At 42.9% G+C, this 20,434-nt stretch overlaps 1 protein-coding gene across 2 annotated transcripts in view; it reads left to right on the top strand.

Moving 5' to 3' along the window:
- KCNH8 (potassium voltage-gated channel subfamily H member 8) overlaps positions 1-20,434 on the top strand; it is a 1,879,819-nt gene that overhangs the window by 1,614,520 nt on the left and 244,865 nt on the right. Inside the window, exon 12 of one of the 2 annotated variants that reach the window (XM_069648884.1) lies at positions 14,898-14,936. The exons of the other annotated variant lie outside the window; for it this stretch is intronic. Coding sequence (XP_069504985.1) covers positions 14,898-14,936 — 39 coding nt within the window. The remainder of the gene's footprint in view (positions 1-14,897; positions 14,937-20,434) is intronic. 2 annotated transcript variants of the gene reach the window in all.

Genomic DNA, 20,434 nt, shown 5'->3' with positions numbered 1-20,434 from the left:
TAGCCGTCACCTGAGGTCTGGGTGAGATGCGTGTGTATTTACTCATAGTTTGTGAAGTATCATGTAAACTAGCAAAGCCTATGAGTCCTTATGTGCGTGACTGGAGTCTAGTGGTAGGTGGATACCTAACAGTACCCTCTCCCAAAGAGCGCCTCACTCTACGGTGAGACCAGAAATCAGAAAGAAGAACAGGTGCATGAATATTTCCGGCTGGTTCCCAAATGCGATCTTCCGGCCCATAACCTTTCCAATCCACCAAATACATTCTCACATCCCTCTTGACCTTAGTATCTAGGATACCACAAACCACATACTCATCAGAAGCCCCAACTTCACAGGTCTAGAACAAGGAAGTAGCCGAAGGTCTGCATGCACTGGTTTGAGCAAGGACACATGAAAAACGGGATGGATTTTCCAAGAAATAGGCAAAGCAAGTCTAACGACCACTGGGTTGATGATGGCAGTGATCTCATAAGGACCAATGTAACGTGGTTGTAGAGACCTTCGTCCAGATAAGTGGAGATGTTTAGTTGCCAACCAGACCTTCATCCCGATGGAATAAGAGGGAGAAGCAGAACAATGAGCATCAGCGTGAAACTTAGAACGAGCCTGGGCTTCCACAAGATGCTGCTTGATAAGTTCATGTGTTTTTTTTCAATCCATTGGCACAGGTAATAGCGGCAGGGTTTCAAGGTATTATCGTCAAAGGACATGGAAAAGCCTGAGGCTAACGGCCATAAGTAGCAAAGAAAGGAGAGGTACCCGTGGCCGTATGTACTGTGTTATTACAGGCAAACTCAGCCAATGGTAAGGCTGACAACCAGGAATCCTGATAATGTATCATCAAACAACGAAGATACTGTTCCAGAGTAGAGTTCAATCTCTCCGTTTGCCCATCAGTTTGAGGGTTATATGCGCTTGAATAATGGTCTTCAATACCAAAACAACCTGTCAAGGCTCGCCAAAATCGAGAAGTGAACTGCGAACCACGATCCGTCATATCACTGAAAATGTCATTAATGAAATGTTGAAACGTAGCAGGAGCATTACACAACACAAACGGCATTACACAATACTCAAATAATCCATATTTGGTCTTAAATGCCATCTTCCATTCGTCCCCTTGCCGGATCCTAACCAAATTGTAAGCTCCTCTCAGGTCTAATTTGGTGAAAATCACTGAGGATCCTAACTGATCCAAGAGGACAGAGATTAGTGGAATGGGGTATTGATTTCTTGTAGTAACCGAATTTAGAACCCCGGTAGTCAATGCATGGGCGACGCTCCCCCTCTTTTTTGGGAACAAAAAATAATGGAGCTGATGCCGGTGAACATGAAGGCCGTATGAAACCAGTCTTAAGGGATTTGTCAATATATTCCTTAAGGATCAGATCCTCCTTCTGGGTCAAGAAATACATTCTACCCGTGGGAATCTTGGCTCCTGGAATCAGATCGATAGGGCAATCATAGGGCCTGGGAGGGGGCAGCGTTTCCGCACCCTTCACATCAAAGACATCCCTGTAGGATTCATATTCTGGGGTAAAAGAGAAGGCATGACTGCTCCAATTGCCGATGTATTAAACAAGGGTCGGCAAGGAGTATTCTCTGTACTAGAGAATCCCAAACATGTTTTTTCACAATGGTCCGAAACAAATTCAATGGTGCCCAACCTCCAGTCCTAAATAGGATTATGTCGCACCAACCAAGGTAGACCTAAGATCATTAAATATTGGTGCACGGCTATCAAATCAAAATTAATGGTCTCGGATGTTCGTTGTTAGTGATCATACACAAGTCCACCGTCCGTTCGGTCACTAGTCCGGAGGCTAGTGTGGAACCATCAACAGTATTAACCGTTTCAGGATGGGACTCAGGAACAACAGGGATACACAAGGCCTTGGCATATTCAGCATCAATATAATTGCCAGTGGCACCTGAATCAAGAACAGCCGTAATATCCCATTCCAAACCGGAAGATATGGAGCATTTTGTGGATACCAAAAAAGGAGCTATGATACTTGAGCCCAAAAAGTCACTGCTCGGGAGTCGGACACCTTCTACTGCCGAGCTTTGGCATTTCCCGATTTCTTTGGTTTCTTAGTATAGGATTTCAGAATGGAGAGCCACAATAAAAACAGAGGTTATTTTTTTTTCTGTTTTCCCTTTCTTCTTGGGATAATGGGCCCCTGACAGCTCCAATTTGCATAGGTTCACTGTCAGTGACAGCGGAAGCAGAAGTGGACATAGAAGGGCGTAACGGAGCTCTGCGTTCCCCCTTACGTTCCGCTCTTCTGGCATCGATCTGAAGGACTAAATCTAAGAGCTCTGGAAAGGCAACCGGCACAACCGGTATAGTAGCAAGAACATCCTTCAGCAAATCAGATAGACCCTTATAAAAAAGAGCCCCCTTCTTTTCCTCTGGCCAACCTGTCTCAGCCACTAACTTATTGAATTTAGCTAGGTAAGACAAGAGTGGTAAGGAACCCTGTTGCAACCCCAATAATTCTAGATCCGTGGTCTGGGTCTTGTACCTTGTGTCAAATACCTTGCTCATAGCTTGGATAAGGGCGTCACAATCAAACAAGAGTGGGCTTCCTGACTCTAATAACGGATTGGCCCAAGATGCTGCCGTTCCACCAAGATGAGAGAGGAGGAACGCAGCTTTAGTTGTAGAATCCGGAAAGGACATAGGTCGGCACAAAAAGTGCAATCGACATTGATTTAGGAAAGACCTGAATGTCTTCGGATCTCCCGTAAACCTTTCTGGAGGGGCTAGCGGGAATTGCGTGGTCATGATAATGGGGCCTGAGCTCTGTGGTTGCAACCCAGAAGCAGAGGCTTGGTCAGACCCTGAAGGCATAGCGGCAGGAGGTTGCAACCCTGCTTGCAAGGCGTTAATACGAAGTTCCGTATTAGCTTGAGCCGTAGCCATATCATTGCGTAAATCCGCAACCAGCTGCATGATTTGTGCTAGGGTGTCCTGGATTTCCATTATGGCTTCTGATTATGTCAGAAATCCACGGCAATTACTTGACCAAGTAGTGTAGCCGGAGATTTCTTCCCAACAATGCTACTGACTGGCCGCCTAATAACATACAGTCTGTGGCATACTTTGAAAGATGGAAATCCACGAACTGCCAGGAAGATCCCAGAAGACGCCCAGAGGATCAATCACAAGGTGATGCCAGCAACTCCAGGACCCTTTGAAAAACACCCTGATTAAGTAACAGCACAAAGAAATATGTTCGTAGAGTACTATAAGTAGCAGAACCAACCTCCAATGGGAGAAAGACAGGAGCTGGTAAGAAGTACAGGGAAAACTATCCTCCTTAATTCTGTGACAGAGCAAACAGAAGACAACAGAATAAGTGGTGGAAGTTCTAAAGGTTCGCGAAATATGTGCAATGTGAATTATGTACCTTACCGTGGACCCAAGGAATGTCAGCATAGAAGAACAAGAAGTAAATGCGGTATCCAAATAGCAACAGCCCAACTGTGTCCGACGACACGAGGACGCCTTCGTAGAGTCTCTAGTTCCAAATGGGGGAACCCGACGAAACGAGGATGAACAGAAGCACACCAAGCAGGCAGTCACTAGTCCAAAGTGTACGACTGGAGGAAAAGGAATAAGGGCTGATGCTGCACTGGGATACAAGCACTTCAACTGGAAGGTCGTAGTGAAGGTTGAGTCAAATAGGTCCGGTACGCTGTGGTTCGTGGAAAGCGCAAGAGACACTGTATAGAAACGAACAGCACACGAAGCAGACAAGGGAAATGTAGTGCAAATCATGACTTGGTGTAAAACGGCGAAGGTTCTTATGCAGAACGAGTCGCTTAGCCGTCACCTGAGGTGAGGGTGAGATGCGTGTGTGTTTACTCATAGTTTGTGAAGTACCATGTAAACTAGCAAAGCCTGTGAGACCTTGTGTGTGTGACTGGAGTCTAGTAGTAGGTGGATACCTAACAGCCTCCCATTGGCTAACTAACTGGATTTAAGCCAGAGTGCCAACTCACTTCGATGCTTGGCTTCTGAATTTGACAAAGAAGAAGACTTTGGTCCTTATTGGACATATGCAAGAATATACAAGCTTGGCCTTCTGAGATATTGAGGTCTCATTGTTCGCTGCTTGTCCAACGTGTCACTGATTCCTCATTGATGTTGACCACATCTGGCACTGCAGGAACGTAAAGCTCTGGACCCCTATGATGTGGATTTCCCTTAGTTCTCTAATAGTCCAACCTATCTTTTTTTCCTCATTGATACTGGCTTCATCTGGCTCTGCACACAACTCTGGCTCTCTGGGATATTGAGGTCCCATAATTCACTAGTGACCCAATCTATCATGTATTCCTCATTGATGCTGGCTTCATCTGGCCCTGCACACAGCTCTGGCTCTCTGGGATATTGAGGTCCATAGTTCACTAGTGATCTAATCTATCATGTATTCCTCATTGATTCCTGCTTCATCTGGCTCTGCACACAGCTCTGGCTCTCTAGTATATTGAGGTGCCATAGTTCACTAGTGATCCAATCTATCATGTATTCCTCATTGATGCCGGCTTCATCTGGCTCTGCACACAACGCTGGCTCTCCGGGATATTGAGCTCCCATAATTCACTAGTGATCCAATCTATCATGTAATCCTCATTGATGCCGGCTTCATCTGACTCTGCGCACAGCACTGGCTCTCTGGGATATTGAGGTCCCATAATTCACTAATGATCCAATCTATCATGTATTCCTCACAGATGCTGTCTTCATCTGGCTCTGCACACAGCGCTGGTTCTCAGGGATATTGAGGTCCCATAGTTCACTAGTGATCCAATCTATCATGTATTCCTCATTGATGGGCTTCATCTGGCTCTGCACATAGCTCTTGCTCTCTGGGATATTGAGGTCATTAGTTCAACGCCCAGCTCACAGGAATACTTATGTCTGATAGTTCTCCACTGGTCCAAAATTATTTGGTCTATTCATTGGAGTTGTTGTACTCATTGAACTGGACCTTCCCTAGAGTGACTATAGGAACCTTGGACTTATTGAACACTGGCCTCTTGGAGTGATGACACTTTGAACCTGTTATTCTTGAGTTTGCAAAACTCCAATTGACGCCTGTATCCTTTGCATTCTAATAATACCATTCAGAGTTAAGGTACACAGGTATTTACCCTGTGTGAAGCCCTTCTTATTCACGTTTGCGGTCCAGTATTTTCTTTCATTTTTGTTTGACTGTAATGTAAGAGTTTACTGCGAAGCATCCCAGAGGAGGTGACTTTGTCAGGTGTCTGAGCCAATCAGAAGTCTCAGAATGCAGGATTTAACTCATCGTATTGGCCTGCAGATCCAGCTCCCTCATGAGTATGACAACACCTCTCCCTCTCACGGGAACCTGCAAGACATTGCCACGGCCTCCACAGAACCTCCTCCCATGCTTTCCCTTTCTCATACCACTTACTGGCTTCCATCACCTAATAGTCGCTCAGTCCTCCAGATCTCCTGCACCTCCTCACCACCACTGAAATAGAAAAGAGACTTTTTAGTATTTTTTTGGGAGCTTGTGAAATGGGTGACACATTATGCACAAATGTAAATTAAAATGTTATTTGCGCCCCAGATAAAGTGCTGCAGCGGGATCTTTATCATATAGTAACAGCACCAGGGGCATCATTAACTTGCTCCCTAGGCCGTTACTGGGCAATAAAGCCCCACGTTTTCCTCTTACAATGTAATCTTTAACATGTTTTAATTTAATATTTAGTGTTAGGAGATAACCCTGGACGTTAGCCAAATCTCCTGGGAACACCACACAACTCAACAGAGTGAACCATCAGACAATATTTAGTGTGTGATGGGTCGCTGTGTTGAGTTGTGTGGTGCTGCCAAGAGATTTGGCTGACGTTTTGGGTTATCTCCTGGCAGGTGCTAGTAAGTATTGATCAAACGCAATATTTAGAGCTTTTGTATGGAAATATCAGACATGTCTCTGTTCTCTCCTTCCCCCTGAAGCTCACTGTCTCCCAAGCTCAGGTTCTCTCTAGGTTGGACTACTGTTACAGCCTCTTTCTAAATCTAACTGCCTCTACTCTCTGCCCTTTACAACTTATGCAGAACAGGACTCTGAGACTTGTCCTTGGCCTCAAGCCCTGGGATCGTATCTCTCCAGCCCGTAAATCCCTTCATTGGCTCCCAGTGGATGCAAGGATTACATTTAAAACCCTCTGCATTGTCCATAAGACTTTCTGGAGCCTGGGTCCCTTATACCTTCAACTATCCCTCCGCAAACACCTCCCCTCTCGAGCCCTACACTCCTCTACTTCTAACTCCCTCAGGGTCAGTCGTTTTTCAAAGAAACAAGCTGGGGGCAGATCTCTGTTTTCGGCTGGGGCCTCCATTTGGAATCGCCTCCCAGCCACCCTGAAACTTGAGCAGTACCATCTCCGGGTCCGGAAGCACCTCACAACCTTCCTCTTCACTTCTGCCTTTGCCCCTCTTATCCCCATCTGATCTGTTTTTCTCTCCCGGCATTGTGCGCCAGGCCACCCTCTATCCCTTCGGGCCAAGGTACCTGCTCACCATGCCTTCCTCCAGCACTGTCCCTATGACTCCCCTTGCACCTGAGATCTGTATCTGTACCCATACAGCCCCCCTATTTTTTCTCTGCACTTAACACACATACTCTATCTGACTAATCATGCACTTGTCACTTGATGGTTGCACTACCTTTTTTTCACTGCCTTTTTATGTATTCATTGCACATATTAGTTATTCTGTTTCTTTCCTTTGTTTCACACTTTCCACCTGTCCCCCTCCCTCGCACTTTCCCCTTTTCCCTTTTTCCATGCACCTGTGTGTTCTTATTTTCTCTGGGCCTAGTAAGATCGCTGTTTTGTTCTCCCCTGCTCCCCTCCCTTTGCTTGGTCGTGCTCAGAAACACTTGTGTATGAGCGCGATATGAATAAAATATCATATCATATCATAAATATTGCAATTATTAATGCACGGAGTGCTTGGAGATTTTAACTCTTGCACATCTTTGAATTGCTCTTCCAAGAACTTACAGATTCTGTTGCTAAAAACACATTTTCAACTGCTTTTAGGTGTCACTTTTGCATAGGGTCTTGTAGGTTACTTCAGTTATATCTCATCCTCAGAGAGGTCAGGGGTTAGCAAATTCTGCTCTTGTCTGCTGGTGCCACATGTTTCTTCTGCAAGAGCTTTGTTATACAGGTGAGTAGTTTTGGTTTTTGTGTTCAATGTTCTTTTTTTAGTGGGGCAAGCAGTATCTGCTAAAATAGAATAAGGAAGGGGTGTCCAGACATTTGGTCGACTGAAAACTGGTCGAAAGACATTTAGTCGACGCAATTTGGTCGAACACCAAATGGTCGAATTTTTTTTTATTTATATATATATTTTTCGGTTTTTGTTTTTTAAAAAAAGGGGGATGGGGGGGACCCCCCCCAAAAAAAAAAAAAGGGTTAAATTAAAAAAAAAAACAATTCGTCCATTTGGTTTTCGACCAAATTGGTTCGACCATTTGTCTGGTCGACCAATTTTTTTCGACCAAATGTCTGGTAACCTAAGGAAGGGTGAGTAGCAATTGTGGATTATTTTATGACATAGCAATGTCGGTGCCTGAAAGAGCTTCCATTCAAATTGAGTGGGAATGATTGGCCGAGCCAAGCAGTCCAGCCCCTGCAGAGTTCTAGTGGTGGACAGCCGGATCTGACCTAAAGACACCCCCTGAGGTGTGGGATCAGAAGCAGAGATGTGTTGGGAATTGAAATGGGAAGTTGGATGGGGAGGAGAGAATGTCACTCGGGGATATGTATGTCTTAAATGTGTGATTAAGGAATTTGGGGCAATTTGGGAGAAGGCTGAGCGGCCAGTGCTCAGATCCTTCATGCTGATGCTTTTGGTGACAGTGCTCCAATGGACGGAGTGAATGGCAGAGCTAATATGTCTGAATGTACACAATGTCAGGGGGAGGAGGGGAGATGCATTTTGCACCCTTTGATGTTTGAGATGGAGTTACATGAAACTTATGTGAGAAGTTATCGAGTCTGCACTACTTCAAAAGCTTGTTTGATTCAGTTATCTTTGAGAACTCCATTTTGACTAGCACATGCTTGCCCTGAGTATGGCCTGTTGGTCGAAACACATGTCGGCTATGTTCTTGTTTCAAAAACATTGTATGAATTAAATGATGTATATCTAGTTTTCAAGATTGTGATTATTAGAAGAACGAGTCTATTATGTCTTCACACCGTCAGCCCACTTCTGTGGTGAACGACACAGTATAACTCAACATGATACAGGTTAACATTTTCACCTTTCATAACTTGCTTACTCGCCAAGATGGACCTGTGGCAGATCCGTGTGTGGATGTCAATAGGGATGTCAAGATAGGAATTTGCTTTCATTCTGAAGTGGAAACTCTTGAAAAGACACAGGATGTGATTGTCCACTTTATTATTGTACAGAGCTTTCAATAAACCATTTCATAATTATATGAAATTACTTCATACATGAAGTGCATTTGAAAATAAATACATTTTGACCAGGTAAAGAATGACGGGATGAACTATGCACTTGTTGTTGTAGATTCAATAGAATAGTTGGGGGAATGCATTTAAAGAATCTACTTTCAGGTTTGTTGGTTTGTAGTAGAAATCAAGGTGTCACTGACAAGGTTCTCACTGGGCAATCTGGCATGTCCAGCATGCCCAGATGTGCCCCGGGCAGCCCTTTAATGGCGCTAGCCTACTGGGAGAGCGACCAGGTGCCCTCAGTGCCAGTACTTCTGAAGGTGGCTCTGAACACGTGTATTCACTTAAAGATCAGTGCATGATTCGGCCAGTTCCTACTTATGTGCCATCCTCTACACAATCCATAACTGGCATATGTACTCCAGGCAGAGGTCCTTAATATTTAGGTGAAGGGTGATGTAATATGTGTGTGTGCTTGTGGGTGTGTGGGTGCACAAATGCATGTGTGCCTGCATACGTGCTTAAGTGAGAGAGGGTGTATGTTTGTGAATAGCCTTACACTGGTCACTTTCAGCGCAGCGACTACAGTTTCCTACACATCACTCCACAACTTTGCAAACCCTTGGTCACCAGTGATAAGTCTGCTTTCTTATTTTTCACACTCAGAAGCAGTGTACTGCTGGTATGCACACATTGCAAGAACTCATAATAAAACAAGCAAATTGGTGCTTGACCCTCTTGTGCCAAGATCAAATTGTGTACACTGATCGCAGTCAGCACTGGCAATGTCTCCAATCACAGCACAACATCCTCTACATGCATTTCTTTGGGCACCATATGGATGTATCCCAAAATGGCATCCTCTAGCAGATTCTTGGCAGACCACCCTTTTTCAAGAGAATCCCAGACGTAACCCATCAAGCAAAAACTATATAAGAGTTTGTTCCACCTACAACATGAGTAATTCGATGTATTATTAGTCATAAATATTGACCATGCCACATGTTGCCGCTGAGATGATATATGCCAGCATAAGCACACACAACAAAGGGAAACAACATAGTGGGAAAGAAGTAACTGCACAGTGTGATGTAAAAATACTTTGACATCCTTGGCAAGAGACAGAAGTACCAATAGAAAGCTCATCATATAATCATATTCATGGCAACCAGAGCCTCGGGTGAGGCTCAATCCCACCTGCAGATATGCTTGAGAACGAGAGATGGGGTGCTGAGCCCCAAATGAAAGGGGAAAGATGGCGCCCAATATCCCCAACCCTACTATACATTAAGATAATGAAGCAGTCTTTTTTAAGTTCCATGAGACTTGTGTCAATTAAATAATTCCATTAGAAGACAAAACTGAGGGTTGTTGAGTAGTCGTTGACGTGACCTTATCATCTATTGTAGCCACTCCAATGAAAGCGTTCAAATCTGCCGGGCTCTCGAGCTCCAATGTTTTGCCTTTAAGAGTGACTTCAAAAATACATCGATGTAGAAGACAACATCTTGCATTTAGTTGCTTAAGGACATGTCTATATGATAAGCACTCCGTACTGCTCTATACTTTTAGAGACATGTTGTGAAATAAAAATTCTATGACTTCTTCAGAAGAGTCGGTTAATGTCTTTAGCTTTGCTAACGATCAAATGCACATGGGTGTATTCAAGGAGGTAAAACAATCAATGTGCATGGTGAGGATTTGCTCTGCGCATTCACATGGTTTTTGGAGCCAATTCTATGAACTCTCTGGATGCGGAAGGCCATTGAAGATTCCAGTTTAAGAATCTGAAGTAACATGTTATTGAGGAACTGCACTGGATCGTCACCTTCTGATCTTTCAAGAAGTCCAGAAATGTGAATATTATTGTTCCTCCCTCTGTTTTCTAGTTTCTCATTTTACTTTTGAAACTGTAAAACAGATTTCACAAGCATATCCACACAAGGTTTCTCATCTTCCAGATTACTGATCCCCGTTTCCACCTCATCAATTCTTGTTTCAAAGGAGGTTCACCTATCATCGAGATGCTGCAGCTTATTGTTGGTCACTTCCATGAAGTGCTTTAGGCTCTTAGTTCATATAAGATAGCTTGCATTGCAGGATCCAAATTGGGGGCAGGAGAGTCGCTTTGGGTCTTTTCCAGTTTTCTGGAGGAGGGTTAGTAAACTCCTTATTACCTGACCCTTTTTGGGCACCCTTGTTAGAGGCCATTGTATTTCTATTTTATCTCACTTTTACCTCACAAAACCACTCAAGGGTCAACAAACATGACCCAGTTAAGTTTTTCTCTATGGATATGTGGAAATACATATTGAACAACGCGAGACTCAGAAACGTTTTAGATATAGCCAAATAGTCCACCAGAGGTAACATGGTTGCGGAATTTGTATATACAGAGTGGACAGCAGCCTTCACTCGCACTACGATATAGCACAACGTGGCCTTGCATAGATTCCTTTCTCATGACGTAAGCGCCGTAGGTGCAGATGAGAGGTATGAGCTCCCAGAGGAACTCGCCATCAAATTACGCCATCCGGAGCGCTTCAAAGCGTCAAACTTTTGGATAAACGTTAGCTTCGGGTAAATACGAAACCCCCTCATTTATCTTTTGTCATTCATATAAATATGTCACGGCAAAGAGATATAAATTATGGTGGGCAGATGAGTAACAATTAGGCAGCCATCTTTGTCGGTGTGTAGCCACACCCCCATGAGGATTCGTTTTATTGATAAAAACATCCATTTTTGTTCTTGTTTTTTTTATCTTTTTATTTGGGGTACTGTGGGTAGGCCTCCTTGGCGTCCGGGCAGTCGATTTTGGTCCCAATCACCCAAGAAATTGGTCATTCAGTGCAATTCAAATAATCCTGATACCTGGGTGATTCAAGCTTATGGAATATGTGCATATTGGTTGAGTAAACCAACTTGTCATCTTCTGGCAGCTTTGCAGCTCATGAGAGTCTTTTAATAGTTGATCAGGTGGTCAACCTCAGGTTTATGAGCAAATCAGGTCATTACGCCCAGACGTAAATACAGACAATCAGAATCAACTTTATTTCGGAAAATGATTTTTCCATAAAAGCATCCTACAGCTAGTATATACAACCTGCAATTTTCACATCAGCTTATCATATAGATCAATGTACAAAATGCTGAAAGAAATATCTAAAATCAGGAATATTTGGTACGAAATATCAGCCCACATTCAATATATCCTATGCACCCTCTTCTTGTAATAAATCTTCTATCTAAGCACATTGGACTAAAGTGTGGGCATTTAATAAGTTTTGACACCCCATAACATGCTGATTGGCTGTGGGATATTCCGTTGGTGATTAACTCGATGGGTTACACAATCATGTTCTATATAAAACAGAGCATCCGTAAGAAAAAATAATAGAATACTGAATAGATTTGAGGGGATATAGATGAATATTTTGATAGTCTCCCACAGATCATGGATAGTTTGCTGGAAATAGACATGAAGATAAAAAAAGTTCAGAGAGAATGCCTAAAAAGGAAATTGGCTTAATATTCTGCACCGATTAAAGAGTGAAAGGAACCTGCAATATTGTATTACTAATAGATTTATATTTTTGAGGCCTCATACTTATATACTTTAGTTCCCTGTCAAGAAGCTTCAATGATGACTTCTGCTCTGTCGATTTAATTTGTTACCTACATTTGAAGTAATAGGAAGTACAAAGGGGATTATCAAGGATCATAGAATATGTAGGATATGCTCAAATCGGGTATATTGACACCTTTACGTGTTTAATCCTTTATTTTACTGAATAGGAGCACCTACACAGGAAATATTTTAATGCATTTGTCTATAATCTGGATCTGATACAAATGGATTGTGGATGCGTTGTCTAGATGTAAAACAGATTTCATTAACCATTGTAACATTAATATTCTCAAAAGTTATTAAATTAATGTTATAAATATAAGGAGTTAGTGCCACTGTAGTCTAGTAATTTGATACACATATTTATTAGAACTGTTAATAATTATTATTTTAACTTGTGCAAAATAACATCTTAATATTGATGATCTATAATAATTGTTGATTCTATATGTATTTTAATGTTCTAATGAATTCTAATGGTTCTGTGGAAAGTTTTATTTTAAACTGTAACTCACTGATGATAAATAAGCAAAAATGTCTTCTTCTTGGATAACTCTATTCTAGTTTGATGCTTGGCCAAAAGCAGCCGTGTATAGGGTATAGGGCAAAGACACTGATCTACAAATAGAGGCCTGCACACCCAAGAATGTATATATTACATTTGCATAGCTTTTTTTTAACAGGAAACTGTGAAATTGGTCCATATAGGCATGAGATAACTGTCTCAGTAAAGTGAAAGGGAGGATACATGATATGACATTATATGATATGGCACTTGTAACGCGCCTATGCACACGTGTTTCAAAGCCTTCTTTGGCTTTGCTGCTGGTGATTCACAAAGGTGTGGGGGAAATACCCTAATGAAGTGGGGGTGATGATGATTGTTCTAATTAATGGGGTCTCTCATATTTTAAAATGCTTATAGTTCAGTTGTTTCTGGGCTGATATTTCAAATTTCATGACCCTGATAGAGTACAGTGGTTGCATTCACAAATGCCCTGTAATCGTAGAATGCCGGAGTCTGGGTACTCATTACCAACAAGGTTGTAACGCTTGCTGCATATCAAGCTTGCCAGCATGGAGGCTCCCTGGAAGCTCTCTGCAGAACAGCCTTCTGGCAAGTTGTGCTTGCTTTCCAAATATGAAAGAGCGCAACCATTTGTTTCTGTATTTTTTACATGAATAAATTGGATAATTGGGATACTTACCTTTCCTGTAAATACATGGGTATGTTTGTGGAAATATGCCACAAAATTAAATTTTATCCAGTGCAAATGTGGGTAGGATGTGGATTAGTGTGGGCTATCAGATGTGAACTATCAGTTAAGTAGTTGGCAGTGTAACCAAGAGGGTTCTAATATTGCCTTTCACACTTGAGGAAATTGAGTGATAGTGAGCCAAGTGTCCAACAATGACTCAGGTCCATTTATGTCAAAATTGGAAATCAAAAGAATCACTGCTAGTATTACAATTGTATGCACACATCCCAATGTGGAGTGTCTTCCATGACACAACCGGGTTCTGGATACCTTTGTTCCCTCTGATTGTGGACCTTTCTTTTTATGCTTTATAATGATGGACCTCTCTCCAGATCTTTTGTGCGTTAGTATAAACAGATACACTAAACTAAACTCTTTAATGTCAACTCACCATCACCACCTCTCAGGTGGTGTTGGAGGTTCTCGCCTCTGAATACAACACTTGAAAACACGCACTCCTATGGGGATAACATCAAACCACAGAACATCTTCACTGACCCAGCCTTGGCACAGAAATCCTTCTCTATCTCCACTGTCTCCATGGCAAGACTGCTCCTACCAACAGGTTGCTTTTGATGGTCAATCAGTTCCCCGTCACCACTGGGTTCCACTGTCGTCTCCAGGATTCTCTTTACCTCGTCTATCCGTTAGTTATTGCAAAGTCTGAATATTCTAGCGTGTTCCTTGTTGTTCTTGCCACACCTCCTTCTGTCAATCATACAATTGAGACTCCAGCCCTTTGCTCTCTTGACTGAAATAATCCTGCTGCGTTATGCTCTCTCTGTATGTTATCTGCAGCTTGCATCTCGCTGGACCTCTTATAACCCCTGATCAATACTCTCATGTACATCCAAACTCCCTCTCTGTTATGGTCTTCTTAGATACTCGGATCCTCAACCTCATGCATAGTCAAACCCCATGATAGCTTTAAGATATCATAATTTCCCGTCAACGCCGGGAGTCTATCTATGCATCCCTATCTTCTGCTCTTCCTTTTGATCCATCTCGACGCCTCCACCTATAGATCCACCATGCGCTCATTCCAAGCCTCTTCTTTGCCCATATTATCCCTCTGTGTTGCTTGCTCTTCATCAGCTTTTCCCCCTGGATCTGCTACCTCTATTCCTGGAGAACCTTCTTCTGATGCTTTGCTTTCAACGTTGGAATAGACGTCTTCCACATCCTTCTCTCTCTCTCTCTCGCTCTACTCTCTCGCCTTCTGAATCTGCAAAAACACCCCATATGTGTTTCTTGGTCATAGAACCCCATCTTCTGCTCATCCCATGCCCTTTCTGGGATTATGGTACACCTTCATAGTGCTGACTTTGCAGGACAATATGGATTTGGGTGAAATCAACATACAAGTCACGATCTGTGTAGTAATTTGCAACTGTAACACATGTGTACAGTTACGTGTATCCTACCTGATTGCTGTAGAACAGCAGAAGTGACAAGATGTCGATTATTTTTAATACAATTAGTGCCCAGATTCTATGTCTTACTGTTTGTTCTTTTTGCAGAGAATGGCAAGATTAACAAGCAAGTCAACCCTGTCTCAGGTACAGTATGGCAACCTTTGTTAACCTGGAAGTCAAGCTAGAGGCGGGGGTTATTGCTAAAATCACACTGTTTATTTTTTATTTTTTTTACGGGACATGGGACATTTTTAGAAACACATTAAAGTATGAGCCTGTGTATGAATTCACTGCCCACAAGAGTAATGTTAGAGAATAAGTTAAGGATCTGGAAACATTATCAGAGCAATATCTAATCGGAACAGTAGGTTCATATTCTTAGAAGATTTGGCAACACTAGACATTTTGAAGGAACTGATTATGCACATTCGACTGCTTGTAACAAAGGAAAGGAACCACCCTGCTTCATTTATAAGAGTTATATACAGTCTAGATGCTGATTTATTTGCTTTATATTTAGTTCAAAAGAAAAATAGGGTGAAATAATTATAGTAGAGAAACCTTAGCTCTGGTATTGTTCCATTCACTGGGAAACAATCCTACATTTTGTTTCTTTTAGACGTATGTTACCTTCCAGAATAAAGTCAGCGAGTCATGTTTCTCCAACTCCAATATCCATCCAATGACACTCCTTGATAATCATACATATTCCATCCAGTACTTTTATGGACCATGGGACAGAACTATAACTACTGGTACGTGCCGTTGTCCATGTGAAAGACAGGTTTAGATGCTGTAACCTACCAAGGTATGTTCTCGTCCAAGGCGTTCTTGCTCTTCTCGGGGTTGAACCATCATCTTTTGAAATCTAGGCATCTCACAGTACTCATAAAGGCCTTTATCTGTGGAAAGCTTGGCTTCTCACAGTACTCATGAAGGCCTTTATCTGTGGAGAGCTAGGCATCTCACAATACTCATGAAGGCCTTTATCTGTGGAAAGCTCGGCTTCTCACAGTACTCATGAAGGCCTTTATCTGTGGAAAGCTCGGCTTCTCACAGTACTCATGAAGGCCTTTATCTGTGGAAAGCTCGGCTTCTCACAGTACTCATGAAGGCCTTTATCTGTGGAAAGCTCGGCTTCTCTCAGTACTCAGAAAGGCCTTTATCTGTGGAGAGCTAGGCATCTCACAATACTCATGAAGGCCTTTATCTGTGGAAAGCTCGGCTTCTCACAGTACTCATGAAGGCCTTTATCTGTGGACGCTCTGCTTCTCACAGTACTCATGAAGGCCTTTATCTGTGGAAAGCTAGGCATCTCACAGTACTCATGAAGGCCTTTATCTGTGGAAACCTAGGCATCTCACAGTAATCATGAAGGCCTTTTTCAGTGGAATTCAACCCAGTATTGTGCAGGTATTTCGTGTCTAAATAACATTGGTTTTAACTTTATTGATTGCAAGATTGTTCCCACGGTTCTTCAGAAATTCTGATCACTCAAAACTCTTCCTAAATGTTACATCCCAAAGAGGAATTCTTTGAACCCACTAACTGTTCCTCCCATTTCTCCTCCCTTTGCACAATGACCTCATTCAGGAACAACGAATCAGAGGTGAGTAAATACAAAAAAAGAAACATTGGCAGCAGTACATTGCAGGGATCCAGACTAATGTTTTGGGAGCACATTTTTAAAATAATTACAATTCAAAATGACTAAGCAAGAATACAAGCAACCCCTTTCCCTATCATTTTATCAACACAGAATGACAGAAACTTGTCATTTACTCAATTCTTCTGGCTTCTTTCCCAAGACCTCAAATAGCTTACCAGTGGAAATAAGTGCCTACCACTCCCACATTTCAATCCCTGCATTCACCAAGAAAGAGAAACGGAAAGGCATGGGAGGTGGGAGGTGTGCAGAGTATTACTTCTGCTGGCTAAGGTTTGGGAGAACCCAAAGAGGAGAAATACATTTTCTAGGATCCTAACAGAACACAGACAATGTTGAATTCAGTGGACAGGGAGGAGGGAAAAGTGTTAAGAGAGCATATGAGTGAAGGCCAGGGGAACCATTATTGTGGTACTATACCCCAAGCCAGTGGGCCATTACTGCCTAAGGTAATGCCCCGGGGCTCATAGTTATAACGCAGGCCCCAGGGGCATTACCATTAGGCGGTAATGGACCGCCGGCGAGGGGCTTATTGCCATTAATATTCCAGGGTTTTTAGCCCAGGGATACTAATAGCATTGTTACTTTTTTCAATCGGTTTTTGTTTTGCCGGTTGAAAAAAGCAGCGCTGCATTATGCGTTTGTTCTAGAAAGACTAGAAGGAGCGTACTGCTTCATTACTACGGATCAACAGGGCACCATTTTGGACCCAGTTGATCCATAGTAATGAATGGAATGGTGGGTGAGGAAGCTGGCCGACCCGACACGCGATGCACGCAAATGCACTCACAGGACTACACTGTGGTATGGCTCCGAATCGAGCCAATCCACCTTCAGTGTATCCCATGGCATTAGCCCGCCAGGTACTAATTTGCCAATTGACAAATGCTGCAAGTTTGTGAAAGAGTATGGATGGGATTGTTGAACACATATTGGGATTTCTCGGCGGTAGGGCACACCCCTTGCATGTCGTGGATGTTTTCTTGTTACCAGCGACATAATACAAATACAGCTAAACAAATCAGCCACTGCTCACCAAAATGTTCATTAGATCCCATTGGTCCTTTTCACTCTCCTATAAACATGTTACTCAACACATGATGGTCTAGTCCTCAGCCACAGCGTTCTCCTTATCTTCCACACGTTTTACCTCATCCTTTATCTGCACTCTTGACAACATTAATTACCTTTTGTCTCCTCGCCTGTTGCTCTTCCTCTGCTGTGTGGTCCTGCAATGCGGCTCATGCAATTCTGTATTGTTTTTTTCTTCCACCTCTTCTTCCATCATTTATTCTCTGTTGGTGCAATGCTGCCTGTTACAGCAGAATACATTCAGGGTCTCATGAAGGGTCCTCTTCTTTAGCATGTCTGCTGGTGTAGTGGAGGAGCCAAGTACCCCCATTCCAACTGCCCCGCCTACATTACCTGAAACGTATGAACCAAAGTATGTGACGTATACTGAACAGTTAAACCAGCAAAGAAAGGATAGTGGGCTCAGTGCAGTACCCATAACAATATCTATACCTACGAGAATATGAGAGTTAAAGTACCCATTGAGGAAACCATACTTACATCCAAGACAATATGATGGCAATTTGAATGAGATTCCTGAAGAAGCAAAGAAACTAAATGACAAGGATGAATGGAGGCGTCATATAAAGCTGCCCCACATCGCCACCATGACACAGACACAAACCCAACCGCTGACTAGTCATAACGACCAGGTCGAAGAACACCAACAGTCCCGCACATTCGATTCCCAACCGTGCAACACTACCTCTAGAAATGCTAGAATCTGTGCCAGACTAGCAAAACTATATGAACCGCTTGCTAGAACTCTGATCACGTTGAACCGTAGCAAGACCACACCTAGTGGATATCTCAACAGGAGCATAGAAAAACCACAAAGCCTACACCTGAGGGTACAGAATGTATTGATGCACACTAATGCCACGACCCAAGAAATTCTATGTACACCTACATCCATCACCCCCCACTTAAAAGGTGCTCTAATCAATGCTAGATCTATGATTGCTCACGCCATTGAGATTGCAGACCTCATCCAGACCGAAAACCTTGATTTCTTGGCTATTACTGAATCCTGGCTTCATGCCGCTGCAGGACCTGCCATCATGCTAGCCATCCCAAACGGATACACCATCCTAAGATCAGATAGAAGCGAAACCCATGGAGGCGGCATAGCCCTTATTGTCAAATGTAACTTATCTACTAGGCTAGCTCCTTCTAATGATACTTAATCCTGCAAATGCCTTACAGCCAAGTTAGTTATTAATAACTCTCAAATCCTCTCCATCCACTTGATTTATAGACCTCCAGGCCCTATTGGAACCTTTGAGGAGGACATTTCTACTATTCTATCCCACAACCTAAAAAATGAGTCGCAGGTTATCCTCTTAGGGGACCTCAACCTGGGTTTTAATGACCTAAACGATCCACATGCAACCAGTGTGGCTAACCTCCTTTCTGAACTTGGCCTCTCACAAAGAGTACTCCACCCTACCCACAACAAAGGTAGGATACTCGACTGGGTGGCAGACCACAATTGCAATGCCTCTATCCTATCGATCTCCCCTTAAATCTGGACAGACCACTACCTTAGAACATTTGCTCTAGAAACTAACAGACCTATTCCCACTATCACCCAGCTAGCACTGCCCATTTTGACAAGGAACAAGAAAAACATCACTCGATCAATTTACTCCCACTGATCCTTCCTACACTTACCTTACTACCAGATAACCTGGACCCCGAAATTCTAGTGAATGAGTACAACAAAATTATGTCCTCTGCACTTGATTTAATCGCACCGCTTAAAATCAGACAAAGCAAACCCAAAGCCCACCTCAATTCCTGGTACACCCCGTACCTGAAAACACTTTGCACCAAGAAAAGACAATGCAAGGTCGCATGGAAACTACAACCCTCTGAAGAGAATAAAAGTATTCTTAAGGATATATCTATCCACTACAAAAATGAAATACTGTCAGCTAAACGGGAAACCTACAACGCTAGAATAGCCCAAGCCAATTCTCATATGAAGGAACTCTTCATCATCTTAACGGAAATAGAATCTCCCATCCCAATGCCAGACAATTGTGTCAAAGATAAACTATGGTGCACCAATATTCAGCAAGCCTTGGCCAATAAAGTGATTACTCTCCAATCTAAAATTGCCAAGAAAAAATCTTCAATTAGTCTGGATACCACGCCTAAAACGCCTATCACCCCTCCTAAAAACGTCAACAACCCTCGCTTCAAGTTCTTCAAAGTATCCATTATTGAGACTGAAAAAATCATACTGTTACTCAAACCATCAAACTGTCAGGGAGAACAATGCCCAGCCCAACTGATAAAGGACACAGCAAGAGACCTGGCTCCCTTCTTCATTTCAAAACTTATCAACGCCTCATTCGCAACAGGATCCATACCAGGCAACCTAAAAGAATCTTGGGTACTCCCCCTGCTTATAAAAATAGACACTAGACCCAGTCATACCCACTAACTACTGCCCAATCACCACTGTGCCATTCCTCCTAAAAATCATAGATAAAATGGCGTACTCACAAATACAGAAACACCTAGAAACCAACCACCTGCTAGGAGTACGTCAGTCTGGCTTCGGTCCTCAGCACAGTACAAAAACAGCCCCTTTCGATCTAAAGGCACAAATCGACGATCTTAGGGATAAAGGGAAACCAGCCTTACTCCTCCTTTTTGACCTATCAGCTGCATTCAAACTTCTTGACTACAAGGTCCTTTGTAGGCATCTGGACATGACTGCGCACTTCTCTGAAGAAGCCACAACATGGATTCAATCTTTTCTCAATAATAGGACCACCACAGCGGCAGCAGACTCTATCCCCATCACATGCGGAGTGCCCCATGGATTCTGTGTTTCTTCCACACGCTACAACATCTTCACGAAGCCACCTTTCAACGATCTGGACCTTCTTGG

This window comes from Ambystoma mexicanum, chromosome 2q (assembly GCF_040938575.1).
Source record: "Ambystoma mexicanum isolate Mex_15411 chromosome 2q, UKY_AmexF1_1, whole genome shotgun sequence".
Lineage (NCBI taxonomy): Eukaryota > Metazoa > Chordata > Amphibia > Caudata > Ambystomatidae > Ambystoma > Ambystoma mexicanum.
Note: the sequence above shows the minus strand (reverse complement) of the source record. Positions and strands in the feature narration are given on the sequence as shown.